The sequence below is a fragment of the Salmo salar genome, chromosome 26 (genome assembly GCF_965601325.2).
Source record: "Salmo salar chromosome 26, fSalSal1, whole genome shotgun sequence".
NCBI lineage: Eukaryota > Metazoa > Chordata > Actinopteri > Salmoniformes > Salmonidae > Salmo > Salmo salar.
The window spans coordinates 33,516,040-33,540,000 of record NC_138316.1 but is presented as its reverse complement, the minus strand read 5'-3'; the positions used below and the strand labels follow the sequence as shown (position 1 = coordinate 33,540,000).

General features: G+C 43.1%; 2 protein-coding genes across 2 annotated transcripts in view; one reads left to right on the top strand and one right to left on the bottom strand.

Moving 5' to 3' along the window:
• LOC123730826 (sodium/potassium/calcium exchanger 5) overlaps positions 1 to 8,227 on the top strand; it is a 17,218-nt gene extending 8,991 nt beyond the window's left edge. Inside the window, exons 8-9 of the mRNA XM_045708967.2 lie at positions 5,578 to 5,679; positions 7,195 to 8,227. Of these exons, the coding sequence (XP_045564923.1) occupies positions 5,578 to 5,679; positions 7,195 to 7,517 (425 nt within the window). The 3' untranslated portion in view covers positions 7,518 to 8,227. The remainder of the gene's footprint in view (positions 1 to 5,577; positions 5,680 to 7,194) is intronic.
• A 1,037-nt stretch (positions 8,228 to 9,264) lies between these two features.
• On the bottom strand, positions 9,265 to 22,646 carry LOC106562540 (myelin expression factor 2). Its single transcript, XM_014127480.3, has 17 exons — positions 22,451 to 22,646; positions 20,706 to 21,100; positions 19,827 to 19,879; positions 18,857 to 18,864; positions 17,489 to 17,582; positions 16,967 to 17,164; positions 16,469 to 16,622; positions 12,874 to 12,923; positions 12,484 to 12,544; positions 12,180 to 12,281; positions 11,738 to 11,782; positions 11,572 to 11,631; positions 10,918 to 11,022; positions 10,501 to 10,560; positions 10,132 to 10,280; positions 9,824 to 9,875; positions 9,265 to 9,654 (listed from the first exon to the last, which is right to left on the bottom strand). Exons 1-17 carry the CDS (start codon positions 22,534 to 22,536, stop codon positions 9,491 to 9,493), a joined length of 1,836 nt encoding a protein of 611 aa, XP_013982955.1. The 5' UTR covers positions 22,537 to 22,646; the 3' UTR covers positions 9,265 to 9,490.
• Between the last annotated feature and the right edge of the window lie 1,315 nt (positions 22,647 to 23,961).

Below are 23,961 nucleotides of genomic sequence, written 5' to 3'. Positions count from 1 at the left end.
GTGAAGATGGGAGAACCTTCCAGAAGGACAACCATCTCTGCAGCACTCCACCAATCAGGCCTTTATGCTAGAGTGGCCAGACGGAAGCCACTCCTCAGTAAAAGGCTCATGACAGCCCGCTTGGAGTTTGCCAAAAGGGACCTAAAGACTCTCAGACCATGAGAAACAAGATTCTGTGCTCTGATGAAACCAAGATTGAACTCTTTGGCCTGAAGGCCAAGTGTCACGTCTGGAGGAAACCTGGCACCATCCCTACAGGGAAGCATGGTGGTGGCAACATCATGCTGTGGGGGTGTTTTTCAGCGGCAGGGACTGGGAGACTAGTCAGGAGTGAGGCAAAGATAAATGGAGCAAAGTACAGAGAGATCCTTGATGAAAACCTGCTCAGGACCTCAGACTAGGGCGAAGGTTCACCTTCTAACAGGACAATGACCCTAAGCACACAGCCAAGACAACGCAGGAGTGACTTCGGGACAAGTCTCTGAATGTTGAGTGGCCTTGCCAGAGCCTGGACTTGAACCTGATCGAACATCTCTGGAGAGACCTGAAAATAGCTGTGCAGCAACGCTCCTTGCCCAACCTGACAGAGCTTGAGAGGATCTGCAGAGAAGAATGGGAGAAACTTCCCAAATACAGGTGTGCCAAGCTTGTAGCATCATACCCAAGAAGACTCAAGGCTGTAATCGCTTCCAAAGATGCTTCAACAAAGTACTGAGGAAAGGGTCTGAATACTTATGTGAATATGATATTTACATTTTAATTTTTTTTATAAATTAGCAAAAATGTCTAAAAAACTGTTTTTGCTTTGTCATTATGGTGTATTGTGTGTAGATTGAGGAGGGGGGAAAACAATTCAATACATTTTTGAATAATGCTGTAACCTAACAAAATGTTGAAAAGGTTAAGGGGTCTGAAAACTTTCCCAAGGCACTATATATATATATATATATATATATATATATATATATATATATATATATATATAAGCATTGATAAAAATGACATAAGGATATATTTACTTACGATAGTGACCCTCCAGACCAGTGTATATATATATATACACTGGTCTGGAGGGTCACTATCGTAAGTAAATATATCCTTATTGGTCTGGAGGGTCACTAGGTAAGTAAATATATCCTTATTGGTCTGGAGGGTCACTAGGTAAGTAAATATATCCTTATTGGTCTGGAGGGTCACTAGGTAAGTAAATATATCCTTATTGGTCTGGATGGTCACTAGGTAAGTAAATATAATCCTTATTGGTCTGGATGGTCACTAGGTAAGTAAATATAATCCTTATTGGTCTGGATGGTCACTAGGTAAGTAAATATATCCTTATTGGTCTGGATGGTCACTAGGTAAGTAAATATATCCTTATTGGTCTGGATGGTCACTAGGTAAGTAAATATATCCTTATTGGTCTGGATGGTCACTAGGTAAGTCAGGCTCCTCTACATCAGTGTTACCATTGTCTGACGTCAGATAGAGTGACGATTCCCTCTACATTGTCTGGTTAAGGGATGAGCTTTGCGTAGGAGTGACGCCACCTGTCGGAAAACAATGTCATTTTTATCAATGCTTTTCACAATATATCCTCAATACACAATACATCATTCCTCAATATATTGCCTTAGGCCCTGTGTACACTCAGGTTGTACAACTGATGTACAGTACATTTGACACAATGTTTGAGTTGTCTGAACCGTTCTTGTGTCTCCACAACAATTGTGTAATTATTTCTGTGCAAATGTGTTGTACCTTATAACTTGTGTGTGTATGAGGTCTAAGTGCCTGCTTCCAGACTGCAGGTGTTATTGAGCAAAACATTTGCAGGTTTTACATGAAAAGAAGGAATCACATTAGTTTATACCCTTTTCCTGTGACTCAATCAGAGAGTTAAGGAAGTCCAAACGAGGAGGTTTAGAAAGTGTATGAGAACATGTCAGATGTTATAGTTGAGTCACATGCTGATTCCTGGGATTCCAGAGCAGAGCTGGGTCCTACAGGCTTAGTGGAGCTCCAATGGTCCGGTGGCCAGACACTAGCCAAGCCAGCACCGGGATTACACACATACACGCACACACGCATGGATACACACACATGTGAACGCATGCACACATGCAGATGCATGCAAATGAAGGCACACAAACGCAGGTACACTTAAACACATTAAACACAGACACAGACATAGACAGAAGCACGTACACACACAACATGCACACATTCACAACGCGTGCACACACACACACACACACCACCACACACCCCACACACACACACAGCAGTCGGATTACCGCCTGCTTCACCTCACACACTGCATGGCTGCCAGGAGACGTCATGTGAGCTTCGGGTGGGAGTAGCCTCTAGGCACAGATCTAGGATCAGCTATCCCCAAGCTTTACCATTACAGAGAAAACACAAAGAACTAACCTTACATCAGCGTTGAGGACTGATGTTGTCATGTGACGTTGGTAGACATGAGAGTATAATGGGATTATTATGTTTTAACCTTCAGAACAGCTCACATGAGACAGAGAGAGAGAGAGAGAGAGAGATGGGGGAGAGAAAAAGAAGAGAGAGGGATGGGGAGAGAGAGGCAGAGCAAAAGAGATGGCCTTATGGGGAAGAGAGAGAGAGAGGGAGCGATAAAGAGAAACCAAGAAAGGGAGGGGGGATAGCAGAGAGAAAATAAAGAGTTCAACAATGGGGGCATTTGTGTGTATTTCCCTGTGGTGTTTCTCTGTCGTCTGAACTTTGTAATGTGACCAGTAAGACTTGGGATTTGTGAGGAGGTACAGGGGGGAAAGATGAAAGAAGGGATGGAGGGAGGGATGAGAGAGTGGCGCAGCGGTCTGCATCTCAGTGCAAGAGGCGTCACTACAGACCCTGGTTTGATTCCAAGCTGTATTACAACCGGCCGTGATTGAGAGTCCCATAGGGCGGTACACAATTGGCCCAGCGTTGTTAGGGTTTGGACGGGGTAGGCGTCATTATAAATAAGAATTTGTTATTGACTGACTTGCCTAGTTAAATAAAGGTTAAATAAAATAAAATGGGGAAGGGACTCCTTTAAAGTAGTGTTTCTAAACCATTTTGCACTGTTGTCCACCTGAAGCCTTTCTTATTGTGTTTCCTGTGTTATATCTACCTGTATCCTGTGTGTTTTATCTACCTGTATCCTGTGTGTTATATCTACCTGTATCCTGTGTGTTTTATCTACCTGTATCCTGTGTGTTATATCTACCTGTATCCTGTGTGTTATATCTACCTGTATCCTGTGTGTTATATCTACCTGTATCCTGTGTGTTATATCTACCTGTATCCTGTGTGTTATATCTACCTGTATCCTGTGTGTTATATCTACCTGTATCCTGTGTGTTATATCTACCTGTATCCTGTGTGTTATATCTACCTGTATCCTGTGTGTTATATCTACCTGTATCCTGTGTGTTATATCTACCTGTATCCTGTGTGTTATATCTACCTGTATCCTGTGTGTTATATCTACCTCTATCCTGTGTGTTATATCTACCTGTATCCTGTGTTATATCTACCTGTATCCTGTGTGTTATATCTACCTGTATCCTGTGTGTTTTATCTACCTGTATCCTGTGTGTTATATCTACCTGTATCCTGTGTGTTATATCTACCTGTATCCTGTGTGTTTTATCTACCTGTATCCTGTGTGTTATATCTACCTGTATCCTGTGTGTTATATCTACCTGTATCCTGTGTGTTTTATCTACCTGTATCCTGTGTGTTTTATCTACCTGTATCCTGTGTGTTATATCTACCTGTATCCTGTGTGTTATATCTACCTGTATCCTGTGTGTTATATATCTACCTGTATCCTGTGTGTTATATATCTACCTGTATCCTGTGTGTTATATCTACCTGTATCCTGTGTGTTATATCTACCTGTATCCTGTGTGTTATATCTACCTGTATCCTGTGTGTTATATCTACCTGTATCCTGTGTGTTATATCTACCTGTATCCTGTGTGTTATATATACCTGTATCCTGTGTGTTTTATCTACCTGTGTGTTTTATCCACCTGCATCATGTGTAATTTATCTACCTGTGCTCTCTATGTTAGGATAGACCCTGGGTGTCCCAGATACAGTGATGGGCCTAACTGTGATGTATGACATATCTGACCCTGTGTTGTATCTGACCCAGTGTTGTGTTCTATCTGACCCTGTGTTGCGTTCTATCTGACCCTGTGTTGTGTTGTATCTGACCCAGTTATGTGTTCTATCTGACCCACTGTTGTGTTCTATCTGACCCAGTGTTGTGTTCTATCTGACCCAGTGTTGTGTTCTATCTGACCCACTGTTGTGTTCTATCTGACCCAGTTCTGTGTTCTATCTGACCCAGTGTTGTGTTCTATCTGACCCAGTGTTGTGTTCTATCTGACCCAGTGTTGTGTTGTATCTGACCCAGTGTTGTGTTCTATCTGACCCAGTGTTGTGTTGTATCTGACCCAGTGTTGTGTTGTATCTGACCCAGTGTTGTGTTCTATCTGACCCAGTGTTGTGTTGTATCTGACCCAGTGTTGTGTTCTATCTGACCCAGTGTTGTGTTCTATCTGACCCAGTGTTGTGTTCTATCTGACCCAGTGTTGTGTTGTATCTGACCCAGTGTTGTGTTGTATCTGACCCAGTGTTGCGTTCTATCTGACCCTGTGTTGTGTTCTATCTGACTGTGTTGTGTTCTATCTGACCCAGTTCTGTGTTCTATCTGACCCACTGTTGTGTTGTATCTGACCCACTGTTGTGCTCTATCTGACCCACTGTTGTGTTCTATCTGACCCACTGTTGTGTTCTATCTGACCCACTGTTGTGTTGTATCTGACCCACTGTTGTGTTGTATCTGACCCACTGTTGTGTTGTATCTGACCCAGTGTTGTGTTGTATCTGACCCAGTGTTGTGTTGTATCTGACCCAGTGTTGCGTTCTATCTGACCCTGTGTTGCGTTCTATCTGACTGTGTTGTGTTCTATCTGACCCAGTTCTGTTCTATCTGACCCACTGTTGTGCTCTATCTGACCCACTGTTGTGTTCTATCTGACCCACTGTTGTGTTCTATCTGACCCACTGTTGTGTTCTATCTGACCCACTGTTGTGTTCTATCTGACCCACTGTTGTGTTCTATCTGACCCAGTGTTGTGTTCTATCTGACCCAGTGTTGTGTTGTATCTGACCCAGTGTTGTGTTGTATCTGACCCAGTGTTGTGTTGTATCTGACCCAGTGTTGTGTTGTATCTGACCCAGTGTTGTGTTGTATCTGACCCAGTGTTGTGTTGTATCTGACCCAGTGTTGTGTTGTATCTGACCCTGTGTTGTGTTGTATCTGACCCTGTGTTGTATCTGACCCTGTGTTATGTCTGAGACGTAACAGGAGAGACTCTGGGTATCCCACACAGTGATGGGCCTGACTCTATGTCCTGTGTATCTGACTGTGTGTTCTCTGTGTTGTATGTAACATGAGAGACTCTGGGTATCCCAGACACAGTGATGGGCCTGACTCTATGTCCTGTGTATCTGACTGTGTGTTCTCTGTGTTGTATGTAACAGGAGAGACTCTGGGTATCCCAGACACAGTGATGGGCCTGACTCTGTTAGCTGCAGGGACCAGTATACCAGACACAGTGGCTAGTGTCATGGTCGCTAGAGAAGGTAACTACTACTGTAGCTCCATTTCTGATCCTTTCTGACCTTTAGTCCCCCTGAGATACATCTCTTTTCCAGGACAGTAGATACATAGAGACATATTATTTCAGAGCGAAATAGAGCCCACAGCTGCAACTTATTCCACTTGATGTCCCCCTTATCATAATTGTTCAAGTCATACTTAAGTCCCATCTCTCTCTTACACTATATACACAAAAGTATGTGGACACCCCATTGCTGACAGGTGTATAAAATCGAGCACACTGCCATGCAATCTCCATTGACAAACACTGGCAGTAGAATGGCCCGTACTAAAGATCTTAATGACTTTCAACATGGCACCGTCATAGGATGCCACCTTTCCAAAAAGTCAGTTTGTCAAATGTATGCCCTGTTAGAACTGCCCTGGTCAACTGTAAGTGCTGTTATTGTGAAGTAGAATGTCTATGAGCAAAAACGGCTCAGCCACGATGTGGTGGGCCACATAAGCTCACAGAACTGGACCACCGAGTGCTGAAGTGCCTAGTAAAAATTGTCTGTCCTCGGTTGCAACACTCACTACCTAGTTCCAAACTGCCTCTGGAAGCAACGTCAGCACAAGAACTGTTCGTCGGGAGCTTCATGAAATGGGTTTCCAAGGCCGAGCAGCTGCACACAAGCCTAAGATTACCATGCGTAATGCGAAGCGTTGGCTGGAGTGGTGTAAAGCTCGCCACAATTGGACTCTGGAGCAGTGGAAACGCGTTCTCTGGAGTGATTAATTACGCTTCACCAGCTGGCAGTCCGACGGACAAATCTGGGTTTGGCGGATACCAGGAGAACGCTACCTGGCAGAATGCATAGTGCCAACTATAAAGTTTGGTGGAGGAGGAATAATGGTCTGGGCTGTTTTTCATGGTTTGGGCTAGGCCCCTTAGTTCTAGTGAAAGGAAATCGTAACGCTACATCATACAATGACATTCTAGACGATTCTGTGCTTCCAACTTTGTGGCAACAGTTTGTGGAAGGCACTTTCCTGTTTCATCATGACAATGGCCCATGCACAAAGCAAGGTCCATACAGAAATGGTTGGTCAAGATCAGTGTGGAAGAACCTGACTGGCCTGCACAGAGCCCTGACCTCAACCCAATAGAACACCTTTGGGATGAATGGGAATGCCGACTGCGAGCCAAGCCTAATTGCCCAACATCAGTGTCCAACCTCATTAATGCTCGTTGTTGAATGGAAGCAAGTCCCTGCAGCAATGTTCCAACATCTAGTGGAAAGCCTTCCCAGAAGAGTGGAGGCTGTTATAGCAGCAAAGGGGGGACCAACTCCATATTAATGCCTGACGAGCAGGTGTCCAAATACTTTTGGTCATGTAGTGTAGGTAAAACAGACATGTACAACATAGTGTTATATGTCATTTTACTTGTCCCCTCTCTCCTCCCTTCGCTCCTCCGCTCTCTCCTCCCCTCTCTCCTCCTCTCTCCTCCCCCTGCTCCTCCTCTCTCTCCTCCCCTATCTCTTGCTCTGTTCCAGGTAAAGCCGACATGGCCATGTCCAACATCGTGGGTTCTAATGTGTTTGACATGCTGTGTCTGGGTCTTCCCTGGTTCATTAAGACAGTGTTTGTGGACACGGTCAACCCTGTGGAGGTCAACAGCACCGGTCTGGTTTTCATCTCCGCCACCCTCCTCCTCTCCATCGTCTTTCTCTTCGTGGCGGTCCATATAAACGGCTGGAAGCTGGACTGGAAGCTGGGGATCGTCTCTCTGTTCTGCTATGTTGTTTTTGCCACTCTGGCCATCCTCTACGAACTGGGCATCATAGGGAACAACCCTGTCAGACTGTGCGGCGACTGATACACTGATAAACACACAGAGACGTACAATAACACACACAGCGCTGCTGCAGGCCGCACTCATCAGACTGTGTAGTGGCTGAGTGCCAGAGATGGAGTCCACACTGCAGCCCTCCCCAGAACCAGACCACCCAGAACCAACCTCTTGACACTCAGACCATTTATACAGAACCCAGATACAGGGCCCAGATTCAGAGTCTCAGAGTTAGAGTACTAATATAGGATCAGGTCCACCCTGTCCATGTCCTCTTATTCATTATGATCTAAATCAGTGGTATTGGAAGTCGGGTCGCGACACCACTAGCAGTTGGGTTTGTGGACAGATTAGGAGTGTTGGATCACCAAATTCAAATACATTTTTAAAAGATAAAGGCTACATCTCAAATGACACCTTTCCCCAACTTAGGTCTCTGGCCAAAAGAAGTGCACTTAAATGTATGTAGGGCAGGGGTATTCAACTCTTACCCTATGAGGTCTGGAGCCTGCTGGTTTTCTGTTCTACCTGATTATTAATTGCAGCCATGCCTAAATCAGTTCCTGAAAAAATGCAGTGGATCTGGCTTCAATGTCCAGAGTTGAGTTTGACAGTGCAGGGTGTGATTTGAGATGCAGCCCCATGCAGACTCCATACTACCTGTGAGAATGACCCAGCAACAATGCCTTTCACCTCTGACCTCTTAACTCGGGAAATAAAGCTGCTTTTTAATATTCTACTGGACTCCTCTGACCTTATCTTGTCATTACCAGAGAGGAAGAGGCAAAGTCAGAGGAATAACTGTCACCAGTAGGTGGCATTTACAGCATTGTTTTCACACAAGCCTAGTTTTTGTATGGAGGTCAATGATTGTCATATTTGGTCAACCAAAAAATGGAATGGCCTTCTTGCTACATGAGGTTAATTTCATCAAATAGTAGTTTCACAATGCTTAGGTTATGAGTGTACTGATATAAGTAGGACACATGACTTCCCAGCAACTTTATACAGGAGTTGTGCCTGTTCACACGTGTTTCTGCCCTCTCAATGGCTAGAATGGTCCCACCTGAGCTTGCCTCCTCCCGACTGCATTCCATTTTTAAAGACATCTTTCATTGTTAGAGCAGCCACTAGTCTGGTCAATATAATGGATAACCTGTCATTACTCAATGCTGGTGAACGAGGAAGGTGAATGAGGGAGGGAAGGGGGTATTGTCCATGCAGAACAGATAAGCGTTTACAAGCAGCCTGTGTTGCTCAACAGTGAGGACAGGCTCGTAATGAGAAGAAACTCAAAAGTTTCCACTGGTCTTGACTGTCAGGACAGAGCCCGAAACTGTTTAAGATAAAGATGAAGGCAATAAAGTATCCATTCAGTTGTCCACTTCGCATGAACACCATTTCAGTTGGTGCCCAGTTCCAGCTCGCAGAGCTGGTTTAAGACTCCCACAGTATATACTAACCAAAGACCCTATTACATTACTATGATACTAACAAACTAAACATTTATGGACATTAGTTTCACATATTTTGTCAACGTGAGCCATTATATCAGTTAACTTCACTAGATGATTCTCCTACACCATTGTGGTCTGGTTACCTCCGGTGTAGAAAAGGTCTTTAGTTAGTGCTATTTTGGCTAGCTCCAGAGGACATTTTATTATTTATGGTGTTTTACCTGCAATTAACCTTTGTATTCAATTAAATACACCCACACAACCCTTCTGTAAACTGGCCAGAAGCCTTTGATCCCACAGTAACATTTACAACAAAGTTGAAAAATTAAAATGTTTATTCATTCAAATAAATTCATGATCCAAAAAAATAAAAAATAAAAAGGGGTTTACAAAAAAAAAACAACGGAAGATTAAAAGAAAAACAGATCTTATACACATCCAATAGTCATGGAAACGCGGATACGTGGAAAATGTGTTTTTAAAACAAAACAAAAGCAGTTGAGATGGAACGAGCCGTTGTCGTGACCGTGTATGTGTGTGACTCTAGGCGTTGCGGTCGATGCGGACGTCAACCTCGCGACCGCTGATCTTGGTTCCGTTCATCATCCCGCAGGCCTGGTTAGCGCTCTCTGGGGAGTCAAACCTGACCGTACCACAGCCCTTAGACTTTCCTCCCTCCATCTTAATCTCTGCAAACATCACCTGGCCTGGAGAAGGAGTAAGAAAGATGGGTGATGAGAGAGAAGAGGGGGAGAAAGAGCAGTAGACAGTGTTTAAGCACTGACACTGCTAAAGCCATTTCATTACTACAGATCAAAGCTACATTCAATCCATCTGCAGGTTATTGAGTACAGTAGACTGATTGAAGAGGCTTACCACAGACACTGAACTTCTCCTTCAGTTTCTGCCAGGTCAGGTCATAGGGCAGCTACAACAACACAGAACATTAGAACACAGGGGCCTAAAATTCTAACTACTTTAGGGGCATTTTCACAGACCTAGATGACGCCTACTCCTCCGTCTAAAAGTGCTTCCAATTCACGCTACTTAATCTGTGTCCATGATGTAAATACCCAGCAGTACATATAGTGGATTTGATCAGCCTTATTAAACATGTGTTAGGTGCTTTAATGTGCTTAAAAAGGGGAGCGCACATTTATACAGTATTTATTTATAAAACGTACATTTCTGACAAAGATCTGACATCCTCCCTTGGCTCTGTCAGACATGGCTCCTCCTCCGTAGCCCCCGAACCCTCGGCTCATGGCCATGCCCCCCCCCATACGGTCATAGCCAGAGCCCATCCGCTCCATGGACCGGCTGCCCATACCACCTAGTAGAGGACACAGGGAAAATGAGTGAGCACCTCAGATCCGAATCCCTACCGTAATGCTATTCAGGGGTTGTGCAGGCTTTAGTTCCAGCCCAGCACTCCCACACATCAAATCAAGGTCAAGCACAGTGAAACATTGGCAGTATGAAATGGGTGTGCTAACAGACAGTGAGAGCCACGAGAGAGACAGGGAGGGATGTTAATGTAATGTTCGCTGTACCTAATCCTCCCCCAATGGGCCCCATGCCAAAACTGCTCATGTCTCCTCCATAACCTCCTCCTGATGGAGAGAACGCACGGCATCACACACACGTTACCACAACCTATCAGCATATCACAACACAAACAAGTTACAGCACACAAACATCTGTCAGTAACATGTTGGAGCCATAGGGCTGAATGCTAACTTGACCAGTGTTGTGTTACCCATACAGGAGTTGTGATTTAGCTCTTAGTACAGTCTACCTGCAGGTTCCAGTTCCAAGCTACCACATGCCCAGTCTAATGCCCACCACGGACCATGCTGTTAGTGGATGGATATATGACGACTATGGAATGGATTTTACCTATTGAAGACTGACAGTGACAGGTGTGTGCGCGTGAGAGAGAGAAGTGAGTGAGGGTGTAAACTACTCACCCATTCCTCCAAAGGAGTCTCCGAAGCCTCTGCTCATGGACATGTCACTGTGACCAAAGTCTCTGTCCATCCCTCCTCCCATCCCCCCTGACCGGTAGGACATGTCTGGAGAGGGGGAAGTATAGAGAAGGAAAGAGAGAGGACGATGGCACAGTCAGAAAAATACTCAGTGGAAAGTTGACATTAAACTTCAGGAGCATTTAAACAGTTTGAGATAATTATTTTGTCCTTAGTGGTGATGGGGGGGATCTATACAAGTTACATCGCAATATTATTTTGGATGATATTATATTGATACTTTGACTCCAAGTATCCATTTGTAAAAATATTGTATTTTGCTAGCTAGCGCTAGCCAGTTGTACCTGCACCAAACTCCGGTATTTTTCATCCTATAGCTTCTTCTCATCTTTTTACATAGTGAGTCAACATGTTTTCAGCACTTACACATTTCCCTGACCGATCAAAACTCATTTTCTCATGCCGTCTCATCTGTCTACAACAGACATATCATGAGCAATATGTTTTGTAACATCAAATCCCAATGCATATATAGAATTGTGATATCTACATCAGATGGTATTGGCACCTAAGTATCGGTATAATATCGTAACGTGAGGTCCCTGGAAATTCACAGTCCTAGGTGTGTGTCCTTACCTCCCATCCGTCCCATGTCTCTGGCTCCGAATCCCCCCATGCTGTCCATTCCACCGAACCCTCCAGGACACACAGGATTATTATATTAATGGATAGTCACAACAACCCATGTGTTGTCCAGTCATGTAACAGTGACACAGTAGAGATCTATTATCTAGGACCTTACCTCCTAGTCTGCTCATCCCTCCATACCCAGGTCCTCCCTCCATACCTGACAGACAGAATCACACACTTCACACTGATTTGTTTTGTACTAAAGCTTATTCTACATTCTCTCTAGACAACTTTCCACCCACTTCAGTGGTCGAGGGGGGGACAGCAGTGGTCGACGACAGTGGTCGAGGGGGGGGGACGACAGTGGTCGAGGGGGGGACGACAGTGGTCGAGGGGGGGACGACAGTATGTGATGTAAGTGCTTGGAGAAGGTCCAGGAACAACAGGCATCAGAGGGTTTAAAACAAACAGCTACTCTTCACAATCGTAACTATGGTATGTATGAACCCACTGGCTCCTCCACTGACCTGCAGTCTCTGTGCGTGTGTGTGTGGTTTAAATAGTAACCGTGTGTTTGCTGGAGTATTATGGCGAGGTTAGGGGTCAGTACTAACCTGCAGGGCCCATGTTGCCCATTCCTCCTCCACCACTCAGCCGGTTGGCATTGATAGGTTGTCCTCCTGGTCCCAGGCCCAACCCAATCCCCCCCAGACCCCCTACACACAGAGAGTTGGAGTTTGTTTGACCACACAAACATAACATCCCTTATGTAATGCCTTGGTTCACTGGAGAAGAGAACACTGAGCCAACAAGGTGACAACATGACCCATTTCTGCTACAGATAATGCTGAAGTCAAGTCATTCTAACATTTAGGTGTGTTCTAGAGATAGTCAGAAAGGGACAGGATGTGTACTCACGTGGTAACTGAGGAGCTTTCTCCACCGGGTGGAAATCATCAGCTGGCATAGACTTGTCATCCTGAAACACACAGAAACAACATATCAAGAGGTGGTTGTCAAATACATTACCACAGCAATATGTAACCTCTATTTTACCTTTATTTAACTAGGCAAGTCAGTTAAGAACAAGTTCTTATTTACAATGACGGTCTAGGAACAGTAGGTTAACTGCCTTGTTCAGGGGCAGAATGACAGATTTTTACCTTGTCAGCTCGGGGATTCGATCTTGCAACCAACGCTCTAACCACTAGGCTACCTGCCGCCCCAATGACCTTCCACACACATTAACTGTGCACAGTGTTAGAGGGTTTAGAAATCAGAAACATGCCAATAACAAAGCACACGTACCATCTTAACATGCATCTGTCTGTCAAACAGCATTTGGCCGTTGAACATGGCTAGAGAACAGAGTTAAGGAATGCATTCAATAAAAATAATATTATCACAAGCTTCCTAAACTAACAGTGAAACGCTTACTCATGGATCCTTTTCCAACAATGTAGACTTAAAGATAAAAATAGTGACATGAATAAAGTGAATAATAGTAACAACCAGGACATGTATAGTGTTGAGAGTATTAGGCCAGCATAAAGAGTCTTCTGCAGTATAAGTGTAGAGGGATACAGATAGAATCTGTAGCCTGTTGGAAGGTGGGTGTGTTCTGTGGTAGTATATAATATATAAAGGATAGGGATAGAATCTGTAGCCTGTTGGAAGGTGGGTGTGTTCTGTGGTAGTATATAATATATAAAGGATAGGGATAGAATCTGTAGCCTGTTGGAAGGTGGGTGTGTTCTGCGGTAGTATATAATATATAAAGGATAAGGATAGAATCTGTAGCCTGTTGGAAGGTGGGTGTGTTCTGGATAAGAGCGTCTGCTAAATGACGTAAATGGTAGTATATAATATACAGTGGGGAGAACAAGTATTTGATAACCTGCAAAACCGGCAGTGTTTCCTACGTACAAAGCATGTAGAGGTCTGTAATTTTTTATCATAGGTACACTTCAACTGTGAGACGGAATCTAAAACAAAAATCCAGAAAATCACATTGTATGTTTTAAGTAATTCATTTGCATTTTATTGCATGACATAAGTATTTGATCACCTACCAACCAGTAAGAATTCCGGCTCTCACAGACCTGTTAGTTTTTCTTTAAGAAGCCCTCCTGTTCTCCACTCATTACCTGTATTAACTGCAACTGTTTGAACTCGTTACCTGTATAAAAGACACCTGTCCACACACTCAATCAAACAGACTCCAACCTCTCCACAATGGCCAAGACCAGAGAGCTGTGTAAGGACATCAGGGATAAAATTGTAGACCTGCACAAGGCTGGGATGGGCTACAGGACAATAGGCAAGCAGCTTGGTGAGAAGGCAACAACTGTTGGCGCAATTATTAGAAAATGGAAGAAGTTCAAGATGACGGTCAATCACCCTCGGTCTGGGGCTCCATGCAAGATCTCACCTCGTTGGGCATCAATGATCATGAGGAAGGTAAGGGATCAGCCCAGAACTACACAGCAGGACCTGGTCAATGACCTGAAGAGAGCTGGGACCACAGTCTCAAAGAAAACCATTAGTAACACACTATGCCGTCATGGATTAAAATCCTGCAGCACACGCAAGGTCCCCCTGCTCAAGCCAGCGCATGTCCAGGCCCGTCTGAAGTTTGCCAATGACCATCTGGATGATCCAGAGGAGGAATGGGAGAAGGTCGTGGTCTGATGAGACAAAAATAGAGCTTTTTGGTCTAAACTCCACTCGCCGTGTTTGGAGGAAGATGAAGGATGAGTACAACTCCAAGAACACCATCCCAATCGTGAAGCATGGAGGTGGAAACATCATTCTTTGGGGATGCTTTTCTGCAAAGGGGACAGGACGACTGCATCGTATTGAGGGGAGGATGGATGGGGCCATGTATTGCGAGATCTTGGCCAACAACCTTCTTCCCTCAGTAAGAGCATTGAAGATGGGTCGTGGTTGGGTCTTCCAGCATGACAACGACCCGAAACACACAGCCAGGGCAACTAAGGAGTGGCTCCGTAAGAAGCATCTCAAGGTCCTGGAGTGGCCTAGCCAGTCTCCAGACCTGAACCCAATAGAAAATCTTTGGAGGGAGCTGAAAATCCGTATTGCCCAGCGACAGCCCCGAAACCTGAAGGATCTGGAGAAGGTCTGTATGGAGGAGTGGGCCAAAATCCCTGCTGCAGTGTGTGCAAACCTGGTCAAGAACTACAGGAAACGTATGATCTCTGTAATTGCAAACAAAGGTTTCTGTACGAAATATTAAGTTCTGCTTTTCTGATGTATCAAATACTTACGTCATGAAAAAAAATGCAAATTAATTAGTTAACCTCTCTAGGGTATGTGGGACGAAATCGTCCCACCTACTCAACAGCCAGTGGAATCCCGTGGTGTGATATTCAAATACCTTAGAAATGCTATTACTTCAATTTCTCAAACATATGACTATTTTACACCATTTTAAAGACAAGACTCTCGTTAATCTAACCACACTGTCCGATTTCAAAAAGGCTTTACAACGAAAGCAAAACATTAGATTATGTCAGCAGAGTACCCAGCCAGAAATAATCAGACACCCATTTTTCAAGCTAGCATATGTCACAAAAAACAAAACCACAGCTAAATGCAGCACTAACCTTTGATGATCTTCATCAGATGACACTCCTAGGACAGAACTCCTTTATGCAATCGCGGTGTCCGATTTTAAAATAGCTTTTCGGCAAAAGCACATTTTGCAATATTCTGAGTAGAGAGCTCGCCATCACGGGCTAGCTATTTTGACACCCACCAAGTTTGGCACTCACCAAACTCAGATTTACTATAAGAAAAATTGGATTACCTTTGCTGTTCTTCGTCAGAATGCACTCCCAGGACTTCTACTTCATCCACAAATGTTGTTTTGGTTCAAAATAATCCATAGTGGGAATGCTAGTCACATGCTAGTCACCTGCTAATGTAAAAAGCTGGTTTTTGATATAAATATGAACTTGATTGAACAGACATGCATGTATTGTATAACATAATGTCCTAAGATTGTCATCTGATGAAGATCAAAGGTTAGTGCTGCATTTAGCTGTGGTTTGGGTTTATGTGACATTATATGCTAGCTTGAAAAATGGGTGTGTGATTATTTCTGGCTGGGTACTTTCCTGACATAATCTAATTTTTTGCTTTCGTGGTAAAGCCGTTTTGAAATCGGACAGTGTGGTTAGATTAACGAGAGTCTTGTCTTTAAAATGGTGAGAGGTTCAAATACATTTTTATGCGATTTTTCGCGTAAAAAAGCGATAATATTCCGTCCGGGAAACCCTGTTTTCGTTCAAAGACTCAAAGTTGAAAATGGCCTCGTCTCGTGCACACGCGCGCCCGTCTCATTGTTCTCAGATCGACCACTTACCAAATGCGCTACTGTTTTTCAGCCTGGGACACCAGAGTCAAAGAGAGTGTAGAAGGCCAAGAAATGGTCAGAGAGGGCACTTCCTGTACAGAATCTTCTCAGGTTTTTGCCTGCCATATGAGTTCTGTTATACTCGCAGACACCATTCAAACAGTTTTAGAAACTTTAGGGTGTTTTCTATCCAAATCAAACAATTATATGCATATTCTAGTTTCTGGGCAGTAGTAATAACCAGATTAAATCGGGTACGTTTTTTATCCGGATGTGAAAATACTGCACCCTACCCTAGAGAGGTTAAATCATACAATGTGATTTTTCTGGATTTTTGTTTTAGATTCGTCTCTCACAGTTGAAGTGTACCTATGATAAAAACAGACCTCTACATGCTTTGTAAGTAGGAAAACCTGCAAAATTGGCAGTGTATCAAATACTTGTTCTCCCCACTATAAAGGATACAGATAGAATCTGCAGCCTGTTGGAAGGTGGGTGTGTTCTGTGGTAGTATATAAAGGATACAGATAGCCTGTACAGCCTCCAGGGCCTGTTCGAAGGTAACAGTCCCCATCCCTCTGCTCTTCCCATCCTTATCCTCCTTCACATCAGCCCTCTTCACTGTTCCTGCCATACCAAACACCTCCTTCAGCTTCTTCCAGCCCACCTTGAAGTCCAGCTGGGAGGAGACAGCACAGAGGGGAGGGACCGGGTTAGCATAGAAACAACCGTTACCAGACAACACATCTAAAAACACAGGAGGGGACCGAGTTAGCAATAGCATAGAGAACAGTAAAACTAACAAGGTCAACATGGAACTTCAAGTTCTAGGAAGATGCAGTTGGACTTGAGATTTAGAGCGCACCGCTCAAGTTGTCATCAATTGGTGAACAGGAATATTGGTAGGTTAACTTGGGACTTCAATACAGCAGATATAAATCTAGTGAGGAGAGATGGTCAGAGACAAAGGCACAGAGAAGAGAGACAGACGTCAGAGAGTATAGTGTGTATGCTTGTCCTCACGTTGGCTACGAACACAGTGGTCCCTAGGCGTCCGACCCGTAGAGAGCTGATGACCTCATGGGGGACGTTGGGGTTGTTAGCGATGGAAGGGGGTACACCTACACCACCCGGTCCCCCCTCCTGCCCCCTGCCTCCCCCTCCAGGGTACATCCCCCCTGTACGCTGCAGCACGCGCCGAGCACGCTCCCCATCAGGATCCTGAAAGAGGGAAACAGATAACGCCTAAACTTTTACCTATTACTTCAACTCTGAGCTTTAGCCCTCCACATCAGGGTTCTGGGGCAGGGAAACAAGGGGTTAAACACAGATGGCCCCACCCTTTGACCTATAATTACAACTCTAACCTTTGAGGTTAACTAGGTCTAGTTCTCAGTGATTACAGTTAAGACAGAGATCAACATTACAAATCATGTTAATGTAACCACATTTCCAGCAGGCTGGATTAAAGTGCAGATTTAGCACACCACTGAGTTTAATCTCTCATCACCGTGTGGTGCCTACAGTGTGAAAACAGGTCCTTACCGCCATGATATTGAGGGGTCTTCCATTCAGATCATATTTGTTCATGACTTCTATGGCCTTCTTCACAAACTCCTCATCTTTGAACTCCACAACACTGCAGGACAGACAGTCAGTGGATGAAGACATGTATAACAATGACTCATTAAGTTAGGTGTGTCTGAAATGGACCCTATTCCCCATGTTATAGTACACTACTTTTGACCAGAACCGTATTAGTGAATGGGGAATAAAGGGCCCTACACGAGGACGGAACCACGGAATTCAGACAATAAAACAAAATTAAAAAATGTATTGAACTTAGTAGGGAATCAACTAAATGTCTAAAAAAAGTTCCTGCAACTAAATGTCTAAAAATAAAATCCTGCAACTTTCTGAAGAGGCAACAAGAATTCCCACCACCTGTGCGTGCAGCTACCCCTTTATGTAGCCGTTAGCGACAATGCTAATAAACTCATCTGGTAGATGGAAAGGCTTACCCAAAAATCTTCTACACTAAATGTTCACTACAAAGTATCCTATGCTTACCTGCTGAATAATTATTTGCATAAATCCAGTGGGTATTTGTTTGGTAAACACTACCATCATGTGCACTACAAAAACAAAGCAAAAAAAAAGACTCTTGCTAGGTGCTGTGTATACTAAAAAAATTGACATTGAAGTGTTTTCCCCAGGCGTCAAAATTGGCCTCCTGAGGTGGTTTAAGCATTGCGAAGACCTGAAAAAACAAACGTGGAAAAACAAAAACGGAGAAAACTGAATTTGGGGAGAAGCAAAACGGAGTCACTCAGTAAAACTCATACAGATTGTGTAAGGCCCTAGGAATAGGGTGTCATTTGAGACGCACCCAGTGTCAGCCTGGTCTCAGACTAGACCTAACATATTACAAGTAAATCCGGGACGCTGAAATTAGTATGACTTGCCACTTTTTACATGAAACAGAAGTTTACTTAAGGCAAAAAACAAAATGGTGGTTGGTTGGGTATAACGTCTAGCAACCCAAAGGTTGCATGTTCGAACCTCAAGGACAACTTTAGCAACTACTTACTACTTTTTAGCTACTTAGCATGTTAGCTAAACCTAACCCGTTAACCTAACCCTTAACCTAGCTAATGTTAGCCACAAATTGGAATGCGTAACATATACACATTGCAAATTCGTAACATATTTTACAAATTGCAATACGTAACATAATACAAACTGCAATTCATAACATATGTAAATTGTAATTAACATTTCATACAAAATTCACACATACCATACGAAATGTAAAATGTCATTAAAGGGAGTGTGTCAGATTTACGTACATAATCATACAAAATGTACTGAGACCATGTTGCAAAGTTAGACAGGTAAAGTTTGGTTCCTTACCCACATCCCTGTACAGATAACACCAGGGGATCCAGAGACAACACAGATCCATAACAGAGGGAATGAACAAAGACAGTGATTAGACTGACAACAGTTATCATTATTACACATTTGACATCATGCTATTAGTGGATTACATAATCCATCTTGAAGGTCCAGCTAACAGGCCTTGATGTGGGGAGTGTGTTTTGCTTGTATCCAAGGTAAAAAGTTAAGTGAATTTAAAAGACATTGACTTGGTTTGCTATAGACTTTTTTTTGTTCTCAGTGGAGACATAGTACCCTTACCGTCTTCAGTGGAATAAAAAGGACTCAGGATATACTTACAAATATGTCCATTCTGTCTCTACGTTTGTTTAGGAGTATATACTAAACAGTCTGTTTGTCAAACTACATATTACATTAAATGGCTGAATTGAATGCATTCACAACCTAGTTTGCAAATTCCTGGCTGCATCATAATATTACAGATGAATAAACGATGGTGAGATTTTACTGTGAGCCGCTGGAGAAAGAAGAAAGTTACTTTATACAAAATCTACAATATTTTTGAAATAATTAGTTTTGTTCATGAAAAGATAATTGTGCCATTGATCCAAATAAAAAGGTAACAATTTGAAGACCAAAAAGTAAAATGTCAATCAATAAGACATCAAAATCCCTTTGAGAAATGGTCAACTGCCAAACTTTGACACCAATTGAGAAAACTACAACAACTTAAAAACAAATGTGTACTAAGTTTCAGATGAATTCAAGTTAGTGTTCCAGAATCAACAAGAAGACATCCTCCATCACTCTACAGCCAACTAGGCTATAACAGGCTGTAGCTAGCAGCCACCAACATATCATCCCATAGACATACATGGATAACCCCTTGGATCAGTGCCTTACAGAACACTTGGTAAATAAAGATATACTGCAGTGGAGGGCATTTAAAACCTCGTGCAGTGAGTTGGTCCACATCACTTACCCTTGACTTTCCTTCAGCATCCTTAAAGAGCTCCACGTATGTAACCTCACCAACTTCATGAGACATACAAAGGAAAAATACCAAGAGAACAAAAGGCATTTAAAATCACCAGTCGACTGTTGAACCACCACTCTCGCTCCAGGGCAGGCCGTTGCCTTGGTTATGCCGTTACGATGCTTCCCCATGATTGGTCAACAGTGAGCCCAGACCAACAGTCACCACACAACCCCCTTCCAATGCCTTCCTGGGCTCGACTGAGACAGACACACAGTCAGTCAACTACTGTCAACCTGGGAATTCAGATCACACTTCAGTATAGAAGAACAGTTTGGTCAACACGGTTCCTGTCAACATAGCAAGAAGTCACTACAGTTTAAAAGGTGTCCTTTCACCTTGAAAAAAAGACTTTGTGAAGAGCTAAAGACCCAATAGTTCAGTGCACAGAAAGACAATGGTTTCATTCATACAAAACAATCATTTGTCACCTTAACACAGGTTCAACTGAATCAAGTGCTCAAGTAGTCAATACTACTACTTGTCTGAGGTTACATTTTGGAGCTGTAAGTCAATATCATAAAACCAATAGTAGCTAACTACATAACAACTTTAACAAGCACAGACATTTCAATTCAATCCAAGCTAAATTGGTGTCCACCCAGGAATAAAAAATGAAATAAATCCAGAAATGTCTATTCTACTGACTTAATAATAACTGCAATAGAATAACATGTTGCCTCAAAAGAAGGAACTACGAGAAGATATGGCTAGGTCTATGTTCTGGTCACAAAGAGAGGACTGAGAAAGCTCCTGTTGAGCTGGAAAGAATAAGGATCATCTCTATAGGGAGAAGCAGCATGGCCCTGTGTGTGGATGGATTACCTTTCTCTCTCATCAGATCTTTAATAGCCTGCCACTTCGTGTCATAGGGGATATTGCTAATGAACACGCGGTTCCTGTGACCCCCTCCTCCGCCCTTCTTGTCCCCGGTGACCTGCTTCTCTTTGTAGGGGTGGAAGCGGTTCCCTTTGCGGCCTCCTCCGGACATCTTTTCTTTGAGCTCAGACTTGGTATTTGGGGCGGTTGCAGGGGCATCAGTAGGGTCATCTGCAAGGGTTTCGGCATCATTGATAGGGGCATCATCGATAGGGTCACCATCTAGAGGGGTATCATCATCACCAAGGACCTCATCTCCAAGGACCTCGTCATCACCCAGGCCTAGGTCCTCTTCTTCTGCAGGGGCATCTTCACCAAGAACCTCGTCTTCTTCTGGCTCTCTGAAGAAAACAGAAGAGTACAGTATTAATGGATGCAGCTAGCTTGTCTGTTGTAGGTAATGTAACCTAAACCTACATGGCATAGTAATTTCACCCATGTGCCAAATAACAAAGATGTGCACATAAGTTTATGCAACTTCAATCTCCCATAACTAATATGGGTTTATAGACACAAATGGCTAGTTAGCTACAAAGTTATCTTTTCACCCAACTGGAGGGTGGCGGAGAGGAAAGTTACTGTAGGCAACTCTTGATTCAACTACAAATTGACTCCAAACTGTCAGCTCCGCACTGGCAATACATTACTACCAACTGTTCGCTAGCTAAATCTCCATTAAGGGACTGTGCACCTAAACCATATAAATCCTGTTAAATTACTAGAGGGGCCATGTTATACACCTTCAAAGTCCCAGAATGGAATGAAAATTGCAGCCATATTGGTCGGGGAGAAACCCAAACCAGTCTAATAGGAATGGATGGCAGTAGAGGTATAATCCAGATTTTACTTATGTAGTACAAGAAAAGGCATGTGACATATCAGAAATGCTGTAATATAATTGTCAAAATAAAATATTGCCATATATTATACAGTTCATATTAGTTTTATACAAATGTTCTGTATAAAGAGACTAATTAAAATGAGGTGTGTAATATATACACACACACACACACACACACACACACACACACACACACACACACACACACAACAGACCTTAATGTCTAAATGTTTGTTTTCTTGGAAAGCAATATTAGTAACGTTACTTGTTGTATTGATAACTTGTCTAAGTCCCATCATCAACTGATTTCAACCAGTTTATGGCTGTAGATTGACTGCATTGTTTGAATGGAATGTTGGCATTCCCAAAACATATGGACTCATTCCTCTAAAACTGGCTAACATACAGTAAGGATACATTTCTCAAATTCATTATTTACACAATGTCTTTTCACAGTACTGGCAAACAATGTTTGACCAACTCCCTGCCCAAAATGGCTGACCTTTATCCGCCAAACGGTTCATGTACGTTCTAGTATGATAATTCTATGAGTTAAACGCACTAACGTTAGCTAGCTACACATGGCTGGATGGATAAAAGTCATTTAGTTATCTGCATAACTACCTAGTAAAATATCGATATATTACACATCTAAAAACAAATTTGACGATCAATGAAGACGACAATAACCAACAAGTTAGTTAGTTAGCTAGCAAGCAAAGTAACAACTAGATAGCAAGCCGTAGCTAGTTTTGATGCTAGCTTTAATGCTAGGCTAACGTTAGCTAGCCTCCATCTTGCCTGTGAGTGCAGAACAGATTGTGTCAGAAAAATACGATATTTTAGTTACATTTTCAGGCCATTCGTGCCATCCTGAGATGTTCCCTCTGTTTCAGCCTCAACGGGTTCAATAATTTCCTGGACAATATCTGACATATTTGTCGGTTTGCAGAGAAAGCTAATTCAATCGAGAGATGCGCCTCCGCTAACACTGCGCAGTTTAAAATTAATGACGCTCCAGGCCTCCACCAACGCGAGAAAATGCGAGAATTTGGCCTGGTTGTCTTTCATAGCCTAAAGACTAACCACCGGTAGGTTTCCCACAAACAATTTATATATTTCTACAGTTTCGATTTGGTTTTAGTCATTTCAATATATATATATATATAGTACCAATCAAAAGTTTGGACAGTAATTTCAAAAAATATTTAACTAGGCAAGTCAAGTTGTTCAGGGACAGAAGTACAGATTTTTACTTTGTCAGCTCAGGGATTCGATCCAGCAACCTTTCAATTACTGGCCCATCATTCTAACCACTAGGCTACCTGCCGCCCCATTGAAGGGTTTTTCTTCATTTTTACTATTTTCTACATTATAGAAGTAGTGAAGACATCAAAATGAAATATGAAATAACACATATGGAATCATGTAGTAACCAAAAGTGTGTTTAACAAATCAAAATATATTTTATATTCTTCGAAGTAGCCACCCTTTGCCTTGATGAAAGCTTTGCACACGCTTGGCATTCTCTCAACCAGCTTCACCTGGAATGCTTTTCCAACAGTCTTGAAGGAGCTCCCAGATATGCTGAGCACTTGTTGGCTGCTTTTCCTTCACTCTGCGGTCCAACTAATCCCAAATCCTCTCAATTGGGTTGAGGTCAGGTGACTGTGGAGGCCAGGTCATCTGATGCAGCACTCCATCACTCTCCTTGGTCAAATAGCCCTTATACAGCCTGGAGGTGTGTTGGGTCATTGTCCTGTTGAAAAACAAATGATAGTCCCACTAAGCGCAAACCACACCTCCATGCTTCACGGTGGGAACCATACATGCAGAGATTATCTGTCCACCTACTCTGCATCTCACAAAGACACAACGGTTGGAACCAAAAATCTCAAATTTGGACTCATCAGACCAAAAGACAGATTTCCACCGGTCTAATGTCGATTGCTCGTGTTTCTTGGCACAATCAAGTCTCTTCTTCTTATTGGTTTCATTTAGTAGTGGTTTCTTTGGAGCAATTAAACCACGAAGGCCTGATTCACACAGTCTCCTCTGAACAGTTGATGTTGAAATGTGTCTGTTACTTGTGACGCATTTATTTGGGCTACCATTTCTGAGGCTGGTAACTCTAATGAACTTATCCTCTGCAGCAGAGGTAACTCTGGGTCTTCCTTTCCTGTGGCGGTCCTTATGGGAGCCAATTTCATCATAGCGCAAGATGGTTTTTGCGACTGCACTTGAAGAAACTTTCAAAGTTCTTGAAATTTTCCGCATTGACTGACCTTCATGTCACGCCTGCTCCCGCTCTCCCTCTCTGGCTTCTACGCCTTAGCTGGTTCGAGAGGTTTTCTTGCCTCG

Excerpts from the sequence above, each read along its gene's own strand:
- LOC106562540 (XM_014127480.3), bottom strand. The coding sequence starts at position 22,536 with ATGTCAGATATTGTCCAGGAAATTATTGAACCCGTTGAGGCTGAAACA. Across the intron at positions 17,165-17,488 it reads GACCCCTCAATATCATGGCG|GATCCTGATGGGGAGCGTGC; the intron begins GTAAGGACCTGT and ends TCCCTCTTTCAG. Across the intron at positions 10,561-10,917 it reads AGACTCCTTTGGAGGAATGG|GAGGAGGTTATGGAGGAGAC; the intron begins GTGAGTAGTTTA and ends TCTCTCCATCAG.